The sequence below is a fragment of the Microtus pennsylvanicus genome, chromosome 7, assembly GCF_037038515.1.
Source record: "Microtus pennsylvanicus isolate mMicPen1 chromosome 7, mMicPen1.hap1, whole genome shotgun sequence".
In the NCBI taxonomy this organism is placed as follows: domain Eukaryota; kingdom Metazoa; phylum Chordata; class Mammalia; order Rodentia; family Cricetidae; genus Microtus; species Microtus pennsylvanicus.
Window position 1 is genome coordinate 89,154,230 of NC_134585.1, and position 15,601 is coordinate 89,169,830.

The 15,601-nt window shown below is 44.8% G+C and overlaps 1 protein-coding gene across 1 annotated transcript in view; it reads left to right on the forward strand.

The window, feature by feature from the left end:
• The window catches only part of Egf (epidermal growth factor), a 79,386-nt gene extending 66,054 nt beyond the window's left edge, over positions 1 to 13,332 (forward strand). The window contains exons 21-24 of the mRNA XM_075981353.1: positions 4,306 to 4,473; positions 7,663 to 7,780; positions 10,000 to 10,105; positions 12,289 to 13,332. Of these exons, the coding sequence (XP_075837468.1) occupies positions 4,306 to 4,473; positions 7,663 to 7,780; positions 10,000 to 10,105; positions 12,289 to 12,527 (631 nt within the window). The 3' untranslated portion in view covers positions 12,528 to 13,332. The remainder of the gene's footprint in view (positions 1 to 4,305; positions 4,474 to 7,662; positions 7,781 to 9,999; positions 10,106 to 12,288) is intronic.
• The last annotated feature ends 2,269 nt before the right edge of the window (positions 13,333 to 15,601 follow it).

The window sequence follows — 15,601 nt, forward strand, 5'->3', positions numbered from 1 at the left end:
ATATACACGGACACACAGACATGCGCACACAGATACATACACACATATACACACATACGTATACATACACACATATACACAGACACACAGACATGCGCACACAGACACATACACACATATACACACATACGTATACATACACACATATACACAGACACACAGACATGCGCACACAAACACATACACACATATACACACATACGTATACATACACACACATATACACACCTGACACACACAGACATGCACACATAGACACATACACACATATATACCCATGCACCCAGACACACATACACACAAACATACACCCATGTACCTATACACACATACACCCATCATATACACTCACACATACATTCATCACAATACACACACACACAGATAATAATTTTTAAGAAGTGGAGAGCAAAGGGGGAAGACACTTGTGTCTATTTTTGGTCTCCATGTGCATCTGCATGCCCACCTACATACACATATCCACACATACAGAAATCCAAATATGCAGTACCTAATTCAGGACTGAATTTAACTTTTAATGAATTTTACATGTTCAAAGCAATGTGAGGGAATGATTATATATGTAAAATACATAGTCTCTCATGGTGGTATCCTCCTGTGATCCTCCTGAGTAGATATTATGGGATTAAACAATTCTGTATTTTTTGTTAATAATAATGGAAAAAGTCTAAATTATTGGGAAAAAGAAGACTTATATGCTTTGACTGAGTGTATTTATTTTATTTTATTTTTTATTGAAAAAAATTTCCGCCTCCTCCCAGCCTCCAATTTCCTCCCCCTCCTCCCGCCCCTCTCCCCCTTCCCCCACTCCTCTCCCCCTCCCTCTCTTGTCCAAAGAGCAGTCAGGGTTCCCTGCCCTGTGGAAAGTCCAAGGTCCTCCCCGCTCCATCCTGGTCTAGGAAGGTGAACATCCAAACTGGCTAGGCTTCCACAAAGCCAGAACATGAAGTAGGATCAAAACCCAGTGCCATTGTCCTTGGCTTCTCATCAGCCCTCATTGTCCGCCATGTTCATGTTTTATCCCATGCTTTTTCAGTCACAGTCCAGCTGGCCTTGGTGAGCTCCCAATAGATCAGCCCCACCGTCTCAGTGGGTGGGTGCACCCCTCGTGGTCCTGACTTCCTTGCTCATGTTCTCCTTCCTTCTGTTCCTCATTGGGACATTGGGAGCTCAGTCCGGTGCTTCAGTGTGGGTCTCTGTCTCTATCTCCATCCATCGCCAGATGAAGGTTGACTGAGTGTATTTATATACCAGTGAGTGAGTGTGTGTGTGTGTGTGTGTGTGTGTGTGTGTGTGTGTGTGTGTGTGTGTTTGTGGTCTTACACTAGGAACAAGTCAGCTTGACGAAAGCTGTGGAATGTTTGGAAAATGGAAAATGACTCAGTTCCAGTAGAGTTCTGCTTCCAGGTTCATATTTGCATACTGTGATTTTCTAACTCAAGATACTTTTTTTTTTCCAAGACAGAGTTTCTCAGTAGTTTTGGAGCCTGTCCTGGAACTCTGTAATCCAGGCTGGCCTTGAACTCACAAAGATCTGCCTGCCTCTGCCTCCTGAGTGCTGGGATTAAAGGGGTGTGCCACCACCGCATGGCACTCAAGATTCTTTTAAGTATAACTTATAAAATCTAATTAATAGTCTTTAATGTTAGCAATCAAATGTTTTTATCTACACACTTTATCCTATTCTACCAAATACAAAATTATAAAACCGAATGTCCAGTTGATTGTCAATTTTTTATTTACTCCATGGTAGTTAACTTTAGGTCCCTAAACCACTATTGCAATATGAAGGATGCCAGAGGACTATAGAGGATTGTAATAATGCAGTTTTTATTTCAATCTGATTCTGAGGATGCATCAACACCCCTCTCTTTTCATCATTAAGTCCCTATAAAAAGATCTTCTCTCTCTGGTTATGTTTTAAACACAAATTCCTACAAAATGACAGCTAAGCCAGGGCTGGGCTAAGGCATAGGAGCACACCTGTAACCCCAGCCCTTGGGAAATAGGAGGAGGAGGAGGAGAATCAGGAGTTCTAGGCCCTTCTTGGCTACATAGTTAATTGAAGGCCAGCCTGGGTCACTGGAGACCCTGTTTTAAATAAACAAACAAAGATGACACAGTTAAGGACCATTAACCAAAAGTAATATTTAAAAGCACTGGCGTTCATGGTCACTGGACCATAGCTTTATTTTGAATTGATTTAATAAAAATGTGGTTTAGCAAGTTCTCAGCACTTGCCTCCGTTTGTCCTGTCAAGCTACCTTACATCGTATTAATTCTGCAGTAACAGACCTCAGGGAGTGCCTGTCACTGCGGCTTGATCAGGAGCTCATCACTATCTCTCTGCACAGAGCAGCTTCTAAGGGCTCTTCGTTCTTTGCTGGGAGCAAGATGAGGAGCCCAAGGCCCCGTGGTTTACGGGGGAGTGAGGACTGACGCATCCAGTGCACTGGCTCCTATAACTTTGCTGGTCTGGTTGTTCAGGACTTTCCAAACCCTTGAGCCTGTAGGAGGCCTTGTTCTTTCTGATTTGGCTTTGGCCAGACACCATTCTAACTCATCGTTTTCAAAGCTGGGCCCCATAGCAGGGCTGTTTGAGAATGCTCTGCCATTCCTCATGGATTCACGACAACTAAAACTTTTAAGGTTGCTTTACCCTTACTTGGTGTACAGTGACTTCATATTGTTTGATCATGGAAACTCAAACTTATTTGGCCCAGGAATTTTATTTCCTTTCTTCCTTCCTTCCTTCTTTCCTTCCTTCCTTCCTTCCTTCCTTCCTTCCTTCCTTCCTTCCTTGTTTAGCCAAACTAATTAATAATTTAAATAATCCAAAAGACTCATGGCTGTGTCCCACCCCCTTGTCAGTTGCTGGCTGTGCTAGGCTTTGAGAGGCTCCTCTATCAGCCTACTTGGCTCTGCAGGACACTGGCCTTTTGACACACTCCTCAAGACCCCAGATCACCTTGATTCACAAATGGAGCCCATTAGCATCAAGCAGTTTTAAAAGAGATGGCTGCTAGGGATTGTCAATAAGTAGCTGTAGCCAAAGTTAGCTAGAATTAAAATAGACCCCAGAAAGCCTGACTAACCTTTAAGCCTCCACCTCAGCTCCTGCTGTCTTTTGCGTAGTCAGTTCTAGAACATTTTCTTTCAGAGGTGAACAGAACAGTGTTAAGTGTGCTAGGGATCTCGGTTTTGACACCTGAGAGCTATGTGAGTCAGAGCTGACAATCAGCTGTGTGGCCTCGTGCAGATGATTTAGTGCTGAACCTGTTTCCTTACCTGTAAAATAGGAGACATCTACAAAAAAAAAATACTGAGTTAAGAAAATAGTGATTGAAAACAGTCATAGGTGATTAGTAATTGTTGTTCCTTTTCTTTCCCCTCAGGAAGTGACTCCCCACTTTCTTTTGGTGGTAGAACTAGGGGCCAGACTCCAGACCTTCTGGAGATTTCAACAGTGCCTTTCCACGTGTGTCTTCCCAGCACAGCTGCTGGAATCATTTCTGGGTGTTCTTTCCTTCAGCCGTTTAGAAAAAAACGGGGCCGTCGAGGGGTTGATGGTCGATCCAGGGCTACAAGGAGACATTTTTTTTGTTTTGTTTTGTTTTTTTAAAGTTAATTCTGCTGTGAAGAAAATGCAGTTGCTTCTCTGAGCTCTGGTTCCAGAAACAAGCATTTCCAGTAGATGGCAGCCTTGCTTCACTTACCTTATAATTACAATGATCCATTGCGCAGTAAGGTGTTTATAGGCAAATGACCCCTTGCCCTCTTGTGTCGCTGGTGTTTTGTTTTTTGTTTTTTTCACATTTTCTCTTGGGCTAGTGGTGAGCTTTACAAACAGCAGCAGTTTCTCCATAGCCTAAACTCTGCTTCCTGTCCAGAGCCTGGTGTTCAACAAGGTTCCCTGCCTTCCACTTCTTTCCTTTGACCTACAACCATTGCGGTCCTGTCAGACTTCTGTTTCCAGGTCTCCCCTGGCTCTTAGGGCAGAATCACTCTGTGCTGGTTTAGAAAGGGTGTCTCCTGAGAGTTTACCTTCCATCAGCGATCTGTGATGCCGTATGGAGGCAGTACACAGGTAACTCCCCATTACCTGAAGACAGGCAGAGAAGAGGTGAAAGTCTCTGGCGCGTGAATCACAGCGCTTTTAGCTCACATCACGGGCTCCCAAAGCTGAATCCAGAAAGGTGAAGGAAGAGAGACGCCGCATATCGGGTTTGTAAGTATCAGGTGCCAGAGGTCCCTGGTTGACTTGTGTTTCTGCACCATCCACAGCTGTGTCGTTGGCTATGTTGGGGAACGATGTCAGCACCGAGACTTGCGATGGTGGGAACTGCGCCACGCCGGCCAAGGGCAGGAGCGCGACATCACTGTGGTGACTGTCTGTGTGGTCGCACTAGTCCTGCTGCTCTTCTTGGGGATCTGGGGGCTTTACTACTACAGGTAATCCTTTCTTTTCTGAGCCCGTCCCAGGGAATGCCTGCTTCCTTGGGATGTACTTGAGCAAAATACCGCATTTAAAGGCAGGAACAACAGTAGAAAAGAGGGAGGAAATATTATATGAGCAAGGGAGGGGGGTCAAGCTCATGATGGGGGTCAAGCTCATGATGGGAAAACCCACAGAGACAGTGGACCCAATCTCATGAGAGCTGACAGACTCTAGACAGATAGGTGGGGAGCCTGCTTGAGACCGAACTAGGCCCTCTGCCTGTGGGTGACAGTTGTGTAGCTTGGTCTGTTTGTGGGAACCCTGGCAATGGAACCAGGATCTATCCATGATGCATTACCTGGCTTTTTGGATCTCATTCCCTATGGTGGGATGCCATTCTCAGCTTTAATGTAGGGGGGAGGGGCTTGGTCCTGCCTCGGATTAATGTGCCAGGCTTTGTTGACTCCTCATGGAAGGTCTTATCCTTTCTGAGGAGTGGATTGGGTGGGTTGAGGTGGGGGGTGATGGGAGGCAGGAGGAGGGTAAGGAGGGGGAACTGTGGTTGATATGTAAAATGAATAAAGCAAAATAATTTTAAAAAAAAGGCAGGAACAAGCTTTTTTATTAAAAAAAAAAAGCCTGACGCCATTCTACTAATACATCAGTGCCCCTCCTTTCCTCCCCAGTCATTGCATAAGATTTGTGGGCCTTCATTTTGGTGACGGTGAGGCTCGAACCCAGAACCTCACACTAGTTAGATTGAGCTACACCCTCAGACCTTATTTCCCACAATGCATCGCTGCAGTCCAGTTATTTTTCTTTCCGTATCACGTGCCTACATAGGCCTGCATAACTGTAATTTCTCGTGACTGCCTGCTGGTAATTACCCACAACAACTACTTGGTGTTAGAGAAAAACCATTGTCTCCCCTAACTTGGGAAGGGATCTGGTCATTGGGGTTTGCTTTCAATAATTTAAAATTAACACTTTAAAACCGAAACAGTAAGATGCAGTTCATCTCAAAACACCACCTTAGAGTCAAGGAGCAGGCCCCTCACTGCTTGCGTCCGTTTCCTCTAAGAGGGTTCTGTCGCACTGCCAGCAGCTGAGACAGCTTAGGAAGCGGTATAGTTTGTGTTGGTGATCACAAGGCCTGGCTGCAGGGGCTTAATAAAAACCATCCGTTTGAGTGCATCGTCTATGGCTATGGTCCGCTTACCTGCCCGGTGTCAGCTTTCTGGTGAGATGTAGAGCACCTTCTGCTATCAGGAGATAAATATCCAACCACATTTACCAAAGCTGAATAAGCACACCAGCTGCAACTGTTTCGTATTCTGGAAAATTCAGTATGTTCAACCAAGGCGCTTCCACCAAAGACCCTGCCATGCACACTGTAACAGTAGATAGCGTAGAATCTGCCTGAGATGCACATTTCAAATCCACGTTAGTACCTGGAGCCCCTCAGGCAGGCTTCCTCATTGGCGTGCATTAGTTTTCCTCGATATATAAGGTATGGGGAAATAGGACTTATTTCAAGAGTTCTTGTGAGCTTGAGTTAGTCTGAGTTAAGAGTTTACTGTAGACCTGGTGTTTTTGGTATGGTTTTTACTACCTGAAGTTATTATAGTTTTGTATGAACAGTAATCTTTCCAATAAGAGGCATATACTTGAAAACCTTTTCCATCATCTCCTGAGAGATAAGATTCTCAGGGACAAACTTGAACTTTTAATTTGGTGACCCATGAGTATAACTGCACTTTTTAAGCCTATTATTTGTATTTTGTATATTTGTAGAAAGAATATTGAGTCATCAATGGCTGGAAAGAATGTCAATCAAAAGATAAATGCTTGGCCAATAGATAGATGTTGGCCAATAAATAGATGTTTGGCCAATGAAGTTTAAAAAAAGAAAAGAAAAACTTTGCCAGATGTAGTGGCACACACCTATAATCCCAGTAAACTTTGCCAGATGTAGTGGCACACACCTATAATCCCAGATGCAGAGGCAGGTTAATCTCTGTGAGTTCAAGGCCAGCCTAGTCTGCATAGTGAGTTTCAGGACAGCCAGGGCTACATAGTAAGACCCTGTCTCAAAAACAAACAAACAAACAAAACAAAATAAAACAAAAAATTAAGTTTATTTATGCCATAATTATTTTTGTTTGTTTTATGTGTTAACACATGTGGCAATATTTTTCAGAAATCTAAATTTTTTTTAAGACAAAGTCTTGCAGTGTAGCCTGGGCTAGCCTCACACTCATGAACCTCTTCCCTTGGCCTCCCAAGTGTTGTGATTTAAAGTATGCTTCAACAAGCCTGCCTGGCCAGCGCTTGTGTGGCTTGAAAACCAGGGGCGAGGTGACGGTGGCCTTTCAGCTTCTGACTCCATATTCCTAATAACAAAGACGATGGAGGCCCTAGGGGAGAACCCGGTCAGTAAAGCGTTTGCCATGCGAGCCTGAGGACCTGAGGTAAATCTTCAGCAGCTATGCTTTAAAATATAAGATAAAATAAAGCAGGGTGCCACTGTGCACCTGCAATCCAAGCACTGGAGAGAGAGAAACAGGATCCCTGGGCTTGATGAGCAGCCAGCCTAGCTGACAAACTTCAGGCTCACTGGAGACCCTCGTTTCAAATAAGACGCACAGCAACTGAGAAAGATGTCCAATGTCTACTTCTGACCTCCACGCGAGGGCGCACTTCCACACAGGTGCAGACACGCAAACTTCTGACCTCCACGCGAGGGCGCACTTCCATACAGGTGCAGACACGCAAACTTCTGACCTCCACGCGAGGGTGCACTTCCACACAGGTGCAGACACGCAAACTTCTGACCTCCACGCGAGGGCGCACTTCCATACAGGTGCAGACACGCAAACCTGTATACACACACACACACACACACACACACACACACACACACACACACACACACACACGATAAGAACTATTTCTTGACTAAGATTGCTCCAACTTTTTCTTGAGATTACAATACACCAGAATTGTCTCTATGAACACGTCTGTGGCCATTTGCTTAGCAGTGCTGCCCCCAGGAGCTGCTCGCTGGCCTCGGGTTCTCAGCGCCAGGCTCAGCTACATATGCACCATCTATAGATCTAATCTGACAAAGTAGCTGCTCCGGCGAGTGGGATGGGTTTTTGTTTTCCTTTTGAGATTGTCTCAGTTCGTTGGCTTCCTCTCAGGACTCAGAAGCCGCTCTCGGAAACCCCAAAGAACCCCTATGAAGAGTCGAGCAGAAGCGCGAGTAGTGATGGACCTGACCGCAGCCGGGCTGGGATGTCTTCTTGCCCCCAACCTTGGGTAATGTTCTCAAACTACACGAAGCTAAGAATTGGCTTGATGAGAATCACTGTTCTCCCGGGTGGTCTTGGCACATTCCTTTGGTCCTAGCATTCAAGAGGCAGAGGTAGGTAGATCGAGTTCGAGGCCAGCCTGGTCTGTAGAGTTCCAGGAGATCCAGGACTGTTTCACAGAGAAGCACTGTCTTGAAAAACAAAACAAAACCCAAGCAAACAAAAATCACTTCCCATTTTCCTCTTTCTTCATGCCTTTCAGAGAAACTGAAACCTGTTCTCAAAATGTGTCCTTTAGCCTTAGCATCCAGCCAATTTTAAGCAAATACTTTAATCTCAGGACCCCTGTTCTTAATCAATATAGCTTTCTGAAGATGCTAAGATCCATCTTCATAAATGCCGTGAGCATGAGTCTTAGGCCCTTTCCCTAAGCAGAGTTCAGTGATTTGAGGCTCATGACTTGGTGGACTGCTAAACTACCTGCTCTGCAACTTCACAGGCTGTCGAGGTATAGACTGCAGTGTAATTAACCTCATCTAAGTCCTAGGAAAGAAGGAGACGTGGTTCCTGCATGTGTCCCTTTTAAGTATTTATATATAAAAAAGATCAAAACTCCACGCTGTGGTGGCGAGCAGCTTGTTGGCTCCGAGCTCCATTCGGAAGCCCAGGCTGCTGAGCTGTGTCCTCCCAGCTGTCATAACTGCTGGCCCCACCAAATGCTGCTGCACACGTCAGAGGGAGCTAGGGAGAGAGAGCTGAGTCCCCAAACCGGGAGGAGAAGCAGCAGCGGAAACAAATCTGTTCCCATCAGCTGCCTTCCATGGTAGCCAGCATCCTGGAGCCTGTATCATTCTGGCACAGAGTCAGGCAAACGGTTGAAAATTTGCAGTGCACGTCTTGACTGGGGCCAGAAATAATGAGCCCGTGCCCTTGCACAGCAGGGCCATTGTATTGACGCTGCAATATGTCACTGTAGAGAGCGTTCATGAGGAGGCAACAAAGGGGGACGGGTGTAGTGGGAAGCAGAGAGAGAAACCAGAGCAGGGCTCCTACGAGTCAGCTTCATCACCAGCCTATCTGCCCCTGTACCTCATTGGCGCCACTCGTTAAACCTCCCCACACTTCTCTTGATGAGAAAGACAGGTGCAGAGTTCTGCCTTCTGCCTTTAACTCTGAATTCTAGGTCCTACCTGTGGAGGGCTCCTTTCTGAACCACACAGTCAGCCCAAACCTTGGAGCAGTCCTCCTACCTGGTTACCTATTGACAAGGAAGGACTTCACCAGCCTGCATCCTGTATCCCAGGGCAGGACTTACTTCTATTCCTCCTCTTTCTGTTTGATTTCTTTTAATACCTAACCTGCCTGGCCTGAATGCAGGCCAGTCGGCTCTGCTCAGTCTGCATTGCAAGTGCTCAGTCAGTTGGACAGTGCAAACAATGACAAAATGATTGTTGAGGAGCAAAGAGAAATGCCGTTGCGGTCATCCGGCCTCCCTTGTAGCACTCTGGCTCCTACGCTGCTCAAGCACGAAGAAGTAGCTGATGAATCCCAGCAAAATAATAGTGGTGCTGTTGGTTATTAGTACTCACTGGTGACCCACATCACTTGGGACTTGTGCTTACATGAATTATATATCACTATAGTCTATACATACAACACATGGCATTGTCTGGCCAATGGGCAGTACTTAGGAAACCTGTCGATGCTTGTACTGTTTGCAGCAAAACAGTAGCTCCTAGGGGTCCAAGACTCTTAACCCAAGATTCCAGAATCAGAGCAGGTTCTTCAGTAAAGATAGTTGTGCACCCTAAAAGAAGTGAGTGGAAGGTTTCCAGTTAATACTGGAATCTCTCAGGGCTGGAGAGAGAGCTCAGCAGTTAGGATCACTGGCTTCTCTCGCAGAGGTCTGTGATCTGATTCCCAGCACTCATGGTGTCTCATAGCCATCTGTAACTCCAGTCCCAGAGGATCCAGGGCCTCTTCTGGCGCCTTGAGCATCCGACATGCACCTAATGCACAGATATCAGTGTAGTCAAAACACCTGTACACGCAATAAAATATTAAAGGGAAATTTAAAAACAGACTCCTTGGCCAAGATAAGTTGGCAAGGCCTTTCTTCCCACATTCACCTTCTCCTGAGTGCCTGTGATAAGCCACAGTTTAATACTTATCACGGTGACTTGTGAATTACAGCGGTATCCCCCTTTTCCCTTGTCTTTTCTGCAGTTTGTGGTCCTAGAGGAGCACCAAGACCCCAAGAATGGGAGTCTGCCTGTAGCTGACCCGAATGGGCCCACAGTGGATGCTGGCCTGTCTTCCAGCCTGCAGCCTGGTGAGCGGTTATCTTTACCTTGATCTTGAGTGCTTTTCAAAGGGAAGTGTCATTTACACACAAAGACCATTAGCGTAGTCTAAGCTGAGTGAGCACTGGGGGTTTCTGACATGCCATGTTGTTTAGAGAAATGCATCTAACTGCATTTCCCTCTTATATCAAGATCCTGTCTACTCCAACCCCAGGCACACTGCAGTCTGCCAGGTCATTCTGAGTGAGCACACAGGACTCAGCCCCTGCCTGTGAGCTGAGTAGGACTGTAGCCGTACCATAGCTCCCCGGAGGTGGAAACGACTCTTGAAAAACAGGTTCCATGTGCTGACGGGAGTGTTCGTATTAACGTAAGCTGACCCGGACATTGTCCTGGGGATTTCATAATATTCTGGTCTTGTCAGGGGCTAGCCCTCAACCAGACTCTTGGCTGTCTGAGAGTCCAGCCAGGCCACTAAAGGACCATGAAATCAAGCCAAGTTCTCAAGCTCTCCTGGAACTCAATCTGCTTCGGGTAGAATAGAGTTGCACATCCTTTGATGTGATCCTTTTGCCAGGACGTGTATTATGATATGTCTCTTGGGTTTGGGTCTCAGATATCATTGTCCTCTTTACAACCCAGAGGGCAGTACTGAACATGCTTTTGTGTCAAAAGCCTTTGGGAAGGCAAAGGGAATCTTGGAGCCAACAAAAACAGCTCCTCTGCTAATGGCAGGAGCCAGTTAAATGTCATTGCTGCTTCTATTTCTAATATTTCCTGTTGTGCATATCACCACACCTTCCTCTTCCGATTTTCCATAGAAAGAACATAGGGTCTTATTATGGAAAACTCATTCTAAATTTCCATTTCATTTTGAATGTGCTCTGCTCTGTACCCCAGAACACTGAATTCAGTAAAAATTTTATTGCCTAGTTTGAGCAAGATGGGTATATTAAAGCACATATAGGAATTGAATATAAACTGTAATAGATGTTTTATTATGGTAACTGTTGCCTGTTGAAAATTCAGTATTTTCAATAGTTGCCTAGGTGTTATTGTTGCCAGCACTATTAGGAGACAAAAAAAAGCTGCCTTGTAGTTACTTTTCCTTGAACAACTTAAAGTACATCGCTCCTTTGGGAGATAATCTGCTTAGGAGGAACATGTGGTATGATGTTGTAACTTAATCCAAAACTCAGAGATTTAACAGAAATGTGGTTATACCAGAAAAGAATGAAGGATTTGTATAGCTAGGGCAATACTCCAAGATGGGTTAAAAGTGTGGTTCACAACCTGTGGGTCGTGACCTCTGGAGGGTCAAACAACCTTTCCATAGGGCTCACCTAAGACCATCTGCATATCAGATGTTTGCATTATGATTCATAACAGCAGAAAAAGTACAGGTATGAAGTAGCCATAAAAATAATTTTATGGTTGGGGTCACCACAACATGAGAAACTATGTTAAATGGTTGGTGCTTTAGGAAGGCTGGAAGCTCCTGTATTAGGACATTGTCATTTGTATCCGGTCTACAGCAAATGCACTGATCCTTTTTTTTTTTTTTGAGCCACTCATTTGTTTCCCATGTGTGTGGTCCAATCCCTCATCCTGTGTCTGCCGTTCATAGATATTTGCCATGAAAGTGTGTGCAGGGTTGGGTGGGGAGGGAGAGTAGGGAAGGAGTTGGAGGTTAGTTTTGGCTCTGAACCAGTGTGTCCTCTGTTCCTAGAAAGCATAGTCCTAGTGGGTGACCACAGAGCCATCTTCATTGACCTCAGCCAGTGCCCGTGGGCAAGGGTTAAATGAGGAGCACTGAGCTGAGGGAAAGAGGGCCATGATGGGGGGAAGGAAATGTGTTTCAAACCGGAACTGTGTTCTAAGGCATTAATGGTCTAGATGTGGAGATAGGAGGAAAAGAGAGAAGGCAGAGGACCCTGTCAGCTCTCTCCGTCATCTCAGCCAACCAAGACTATGTTAATTGTAAAAAATGAGTCCCAAATAGGTTGAGGATGTGTTCCTTCATTTCTCATGTTCTAAGTCTATGATCCTAAGACTACTGTAAGGATCTCTTTTGCTAGATAATGTAAACAATGAAATCTCCTTCTCTCCCTCATCTCTCATCCTGTCCTCTTCTCCCTCCATGTTCTCCATCTCTTCTTCATTTATCCCTCCTCTTTCTTCTCCTCTTCCCCCTTCCATCTCCTTTGAATAGGGTCAGTGCATCTGACTTCATGGAGACAGAAGCCCCACATATATGGAATGGGCACAGGGCAAAGCTGCTGGATCCCACCACCAAGTGACCAAGGTCCCCAGGAAATGGAGGGAAACTCCCATTTACCCTCCTATAAGGAATGGCCTCTAGCCGCGGGGGTTGAGAAGCTTCATTCTCTCCAGTCAGCTAACGGATCATGTCAACAAAGGGCCCCAGATCTACCACACCAAACAGAGTGAGTTCAGTGGAAACTGGACGTGGACAGAAGATGAAAGAACAAACCAGGCTGGTGGACGGGATGTTTTCTTTTAAAAAGTAGAGTACGACGTGTAGGTATGGTACTCCAATTTCTATGGCTAATCACCACTCAGTGTCCTGAATATAGATGCATAGTTACATAACTGATTTTTGCTGCATCCTCCAAGGAGTCCCGACTGAAGACTTTCAAAAGGAGAATCAAAAAAATTATTAGAAACCAAAGTCAAGACATTCACATGTTGTAAGCTGTGTCTTCTTCAATAGATTTTTTTTGTTCCTTTCCTTATTGCCTCAGAAGAAATAGTTAGAGCAGGTGATTACATGTTTTGTCAATTGCAAAAAAGCTTATATGATCTACACAAAGCCTTAGCTCATGAAATGGTTGGAACATTGTGACTATTGATGCGATACACTATACGCATTTAGTTCACTACTGGAGTGGCCTATCCTCATCATTTTGCCTTCTGGATTGTGATAAATTAGTGAAAATAATTGAAACCTAGAATATGATTTATTCAGAATTAAATCGTTTATTTTTTGTACTTTAAAACCTGTGAATGAAAATACTTCATTTCAAAAACATTTCCTAAGAGGCATTAGTGTTTCTTAGTCATTAATGTCTTTTCCTTTTAGCAATCTTTCCTAGGGAAAATGATAAATTCTGGTGTTTGCATAGAATTTTTGACTTGTTTTAAGATGTGAGATTGTAAGCAGATTGCTTGATTTATTTCCATCAATGTCCTCCAGCTAAATAAAATCACCCCGAAAACATCAGCATCTTCGTATCTGTTTGATGGCATTGCTGTAGTTTGAGCTGAACCAGTGATTCGCTAGACTTGCCGTAAAGAAAATTAAACTAACCCTAAACCAGAAAGGGAAGGTGCATGCGGATTCTAATGTTGCGTCTTCCTCTAGCCAAAGTGTTGCTAATGCAGAGGATGCAAGGGTCCGTACTGTGGCGTGGATGGTTGAGGCTCGGGTTAGCCATGATGTAGAAATATGTGTAAAGGTTTGAGGATGTGATGACTTGAGGTTTGAGGATCTTAGTTAATTCTTCGGTGTGGCACTTTCATCTGGCCAATTTAGGTTTGTTCTGAATTCAGTTTTGCTTCTGTTGGCCATGGGTAGCCTGGACTTTCATAAGACCTATCTATTAGTTCTGATAAGTGAACTGACCTCAGAATAATAACAGACATAACCTCTCCACGTGTTTTTTTCTATCCTCCCCAAGTTAACATGTTGGCAGCCTTAATGAATTGGATTCCTCTTGTGTATTTGGCCACACCTGCTTCAGAGTCTCAAGATAGCCAGTGGAATATGAGACCACAGTTCCCCCAGAATATATCAGGATGTTTGAATCAGAAAATCCCCACTTCTTTGAGCTTTGCACTGATGAGGAAACCTTAGACATTGGGACACTGTGAGTGTTTACGCAGGCCACCCCAGCAGCCTCCGGTCAGGTTAAAGCAGAAGCATGCTGTATGTTCTTCAGTTAGTCCATCACCATCACCCTGGATCTGCCTCTCTTCTTCTAGCTTCCCGACTTCAGGGGACGTGTTTGCATTTGTTTGAAAATGCGTATTCCAAAAGCATTCTCATCCTACATAGTCAATTTGTATCTTTTCAAGATTACATTTTATTTCTTAACCCCGATGGTCTTGATGTACACGGTACCTGATGGGCATTCTCTGCTGTCACCTTCTACACGTGAAAGGAACTTTCTGCCCCCTGCAGTGCCTCAGAAAGGCTGAATACGCTGTGCTCTGGTAAATCCGTGTGTTTCAGTTCTACCCACTGACCGGTTCTATAGCGCCCTTTTCACATGTGCTCACTGTGTGATTGTTGGGAATGTAGCACACGTGGTAGGAAATACGAATCCTCTACACACATCCCCCAAAATCAGTAAGCAAGATGGCCGGGAGAATTAACAACTATCCTGACATGGAACTAGCAAGATTTTGTGCCTTGCTGTGTTTCCTTCTCTTTTCCCTGTCTTTACACCAGAAATCCCCTCTCTGCACTTCCGAGCTCACTCGTCCAAACATGGACTGCTCTTCCTGTTGGGACGCTCATGGGGTTTCTATGACCGCAGGCCCTATGCTGGCAGCAGGAAAAGCACCGTGCTTGCTACTCCAGTAGTGTGGTCCGGGGTCATGTGGGGAGGCTCTCATCCTGTACGGTTCTGTCCACAGCGGGACACTGAGACACGCACAGGTGCCGGCTGCTCCTCCTCATAGTGACTGCTGCCATGCTAGAGATCACCCTCATGTCCTTCACTTGGTATTTAGCTCTTCTATCAGTCCTATTGAGAACAAGTGAGCCCAGGCCTGCCACCACCCCCAGATGCATCGGCCTCCCGAAAACCTCCCACCAACTCTACTACATGCCCCCACTGGGTTGGGAGGTGGGGTTCAGGAGGACCCGGTCCTGTGGTTTTCTCTACAGCCCTAACTTGCTCATGTTTCCCATTGCCTCACATGTCCTGATGGATGACTATGCTCTGATCTTCAAATCCTCCTTCTAGACCTGACTTCTCTAACTCCCCTCGCATTTATGTAAGATTTAATTTCTATAATAAATTACCTATTACATAAGACCGTGTGATTGGCTTCCTGTACGAACCCTGGCTGATACAACAAGTATACGCAGCCAGGTATTTAAGAGGCACAAACCTTATATCATGCAAATTATTCTATGCAATAGGGAAGGGGAAAACTCCATACCTCATTTTAACCTTTTTGTCTTAAGTGAACTAGTACAGCACAGAAAAAAGTGACTAAAAGCCAAACTCAATTATAAATATAGACGCAAGAGGTTTACGCAAAAGATTAGTAATGAATTTGGCGGTGAGTTTTGAAAGCATTTCATGACCAAATGTTAATTATGTAATAAACGAAACAGTTGAGTATTCCAAGCTAATATGTAAATTATTAAATTACATTTCAGTGCAAAAGAAAGCATGGCGCAGTATAGACATAAGATGTTTTCAGTAGTATACACCATGCATTCATGACAAAGCATCTTTGTAAAATAGGAAAAGTGAATTTCTCTACTG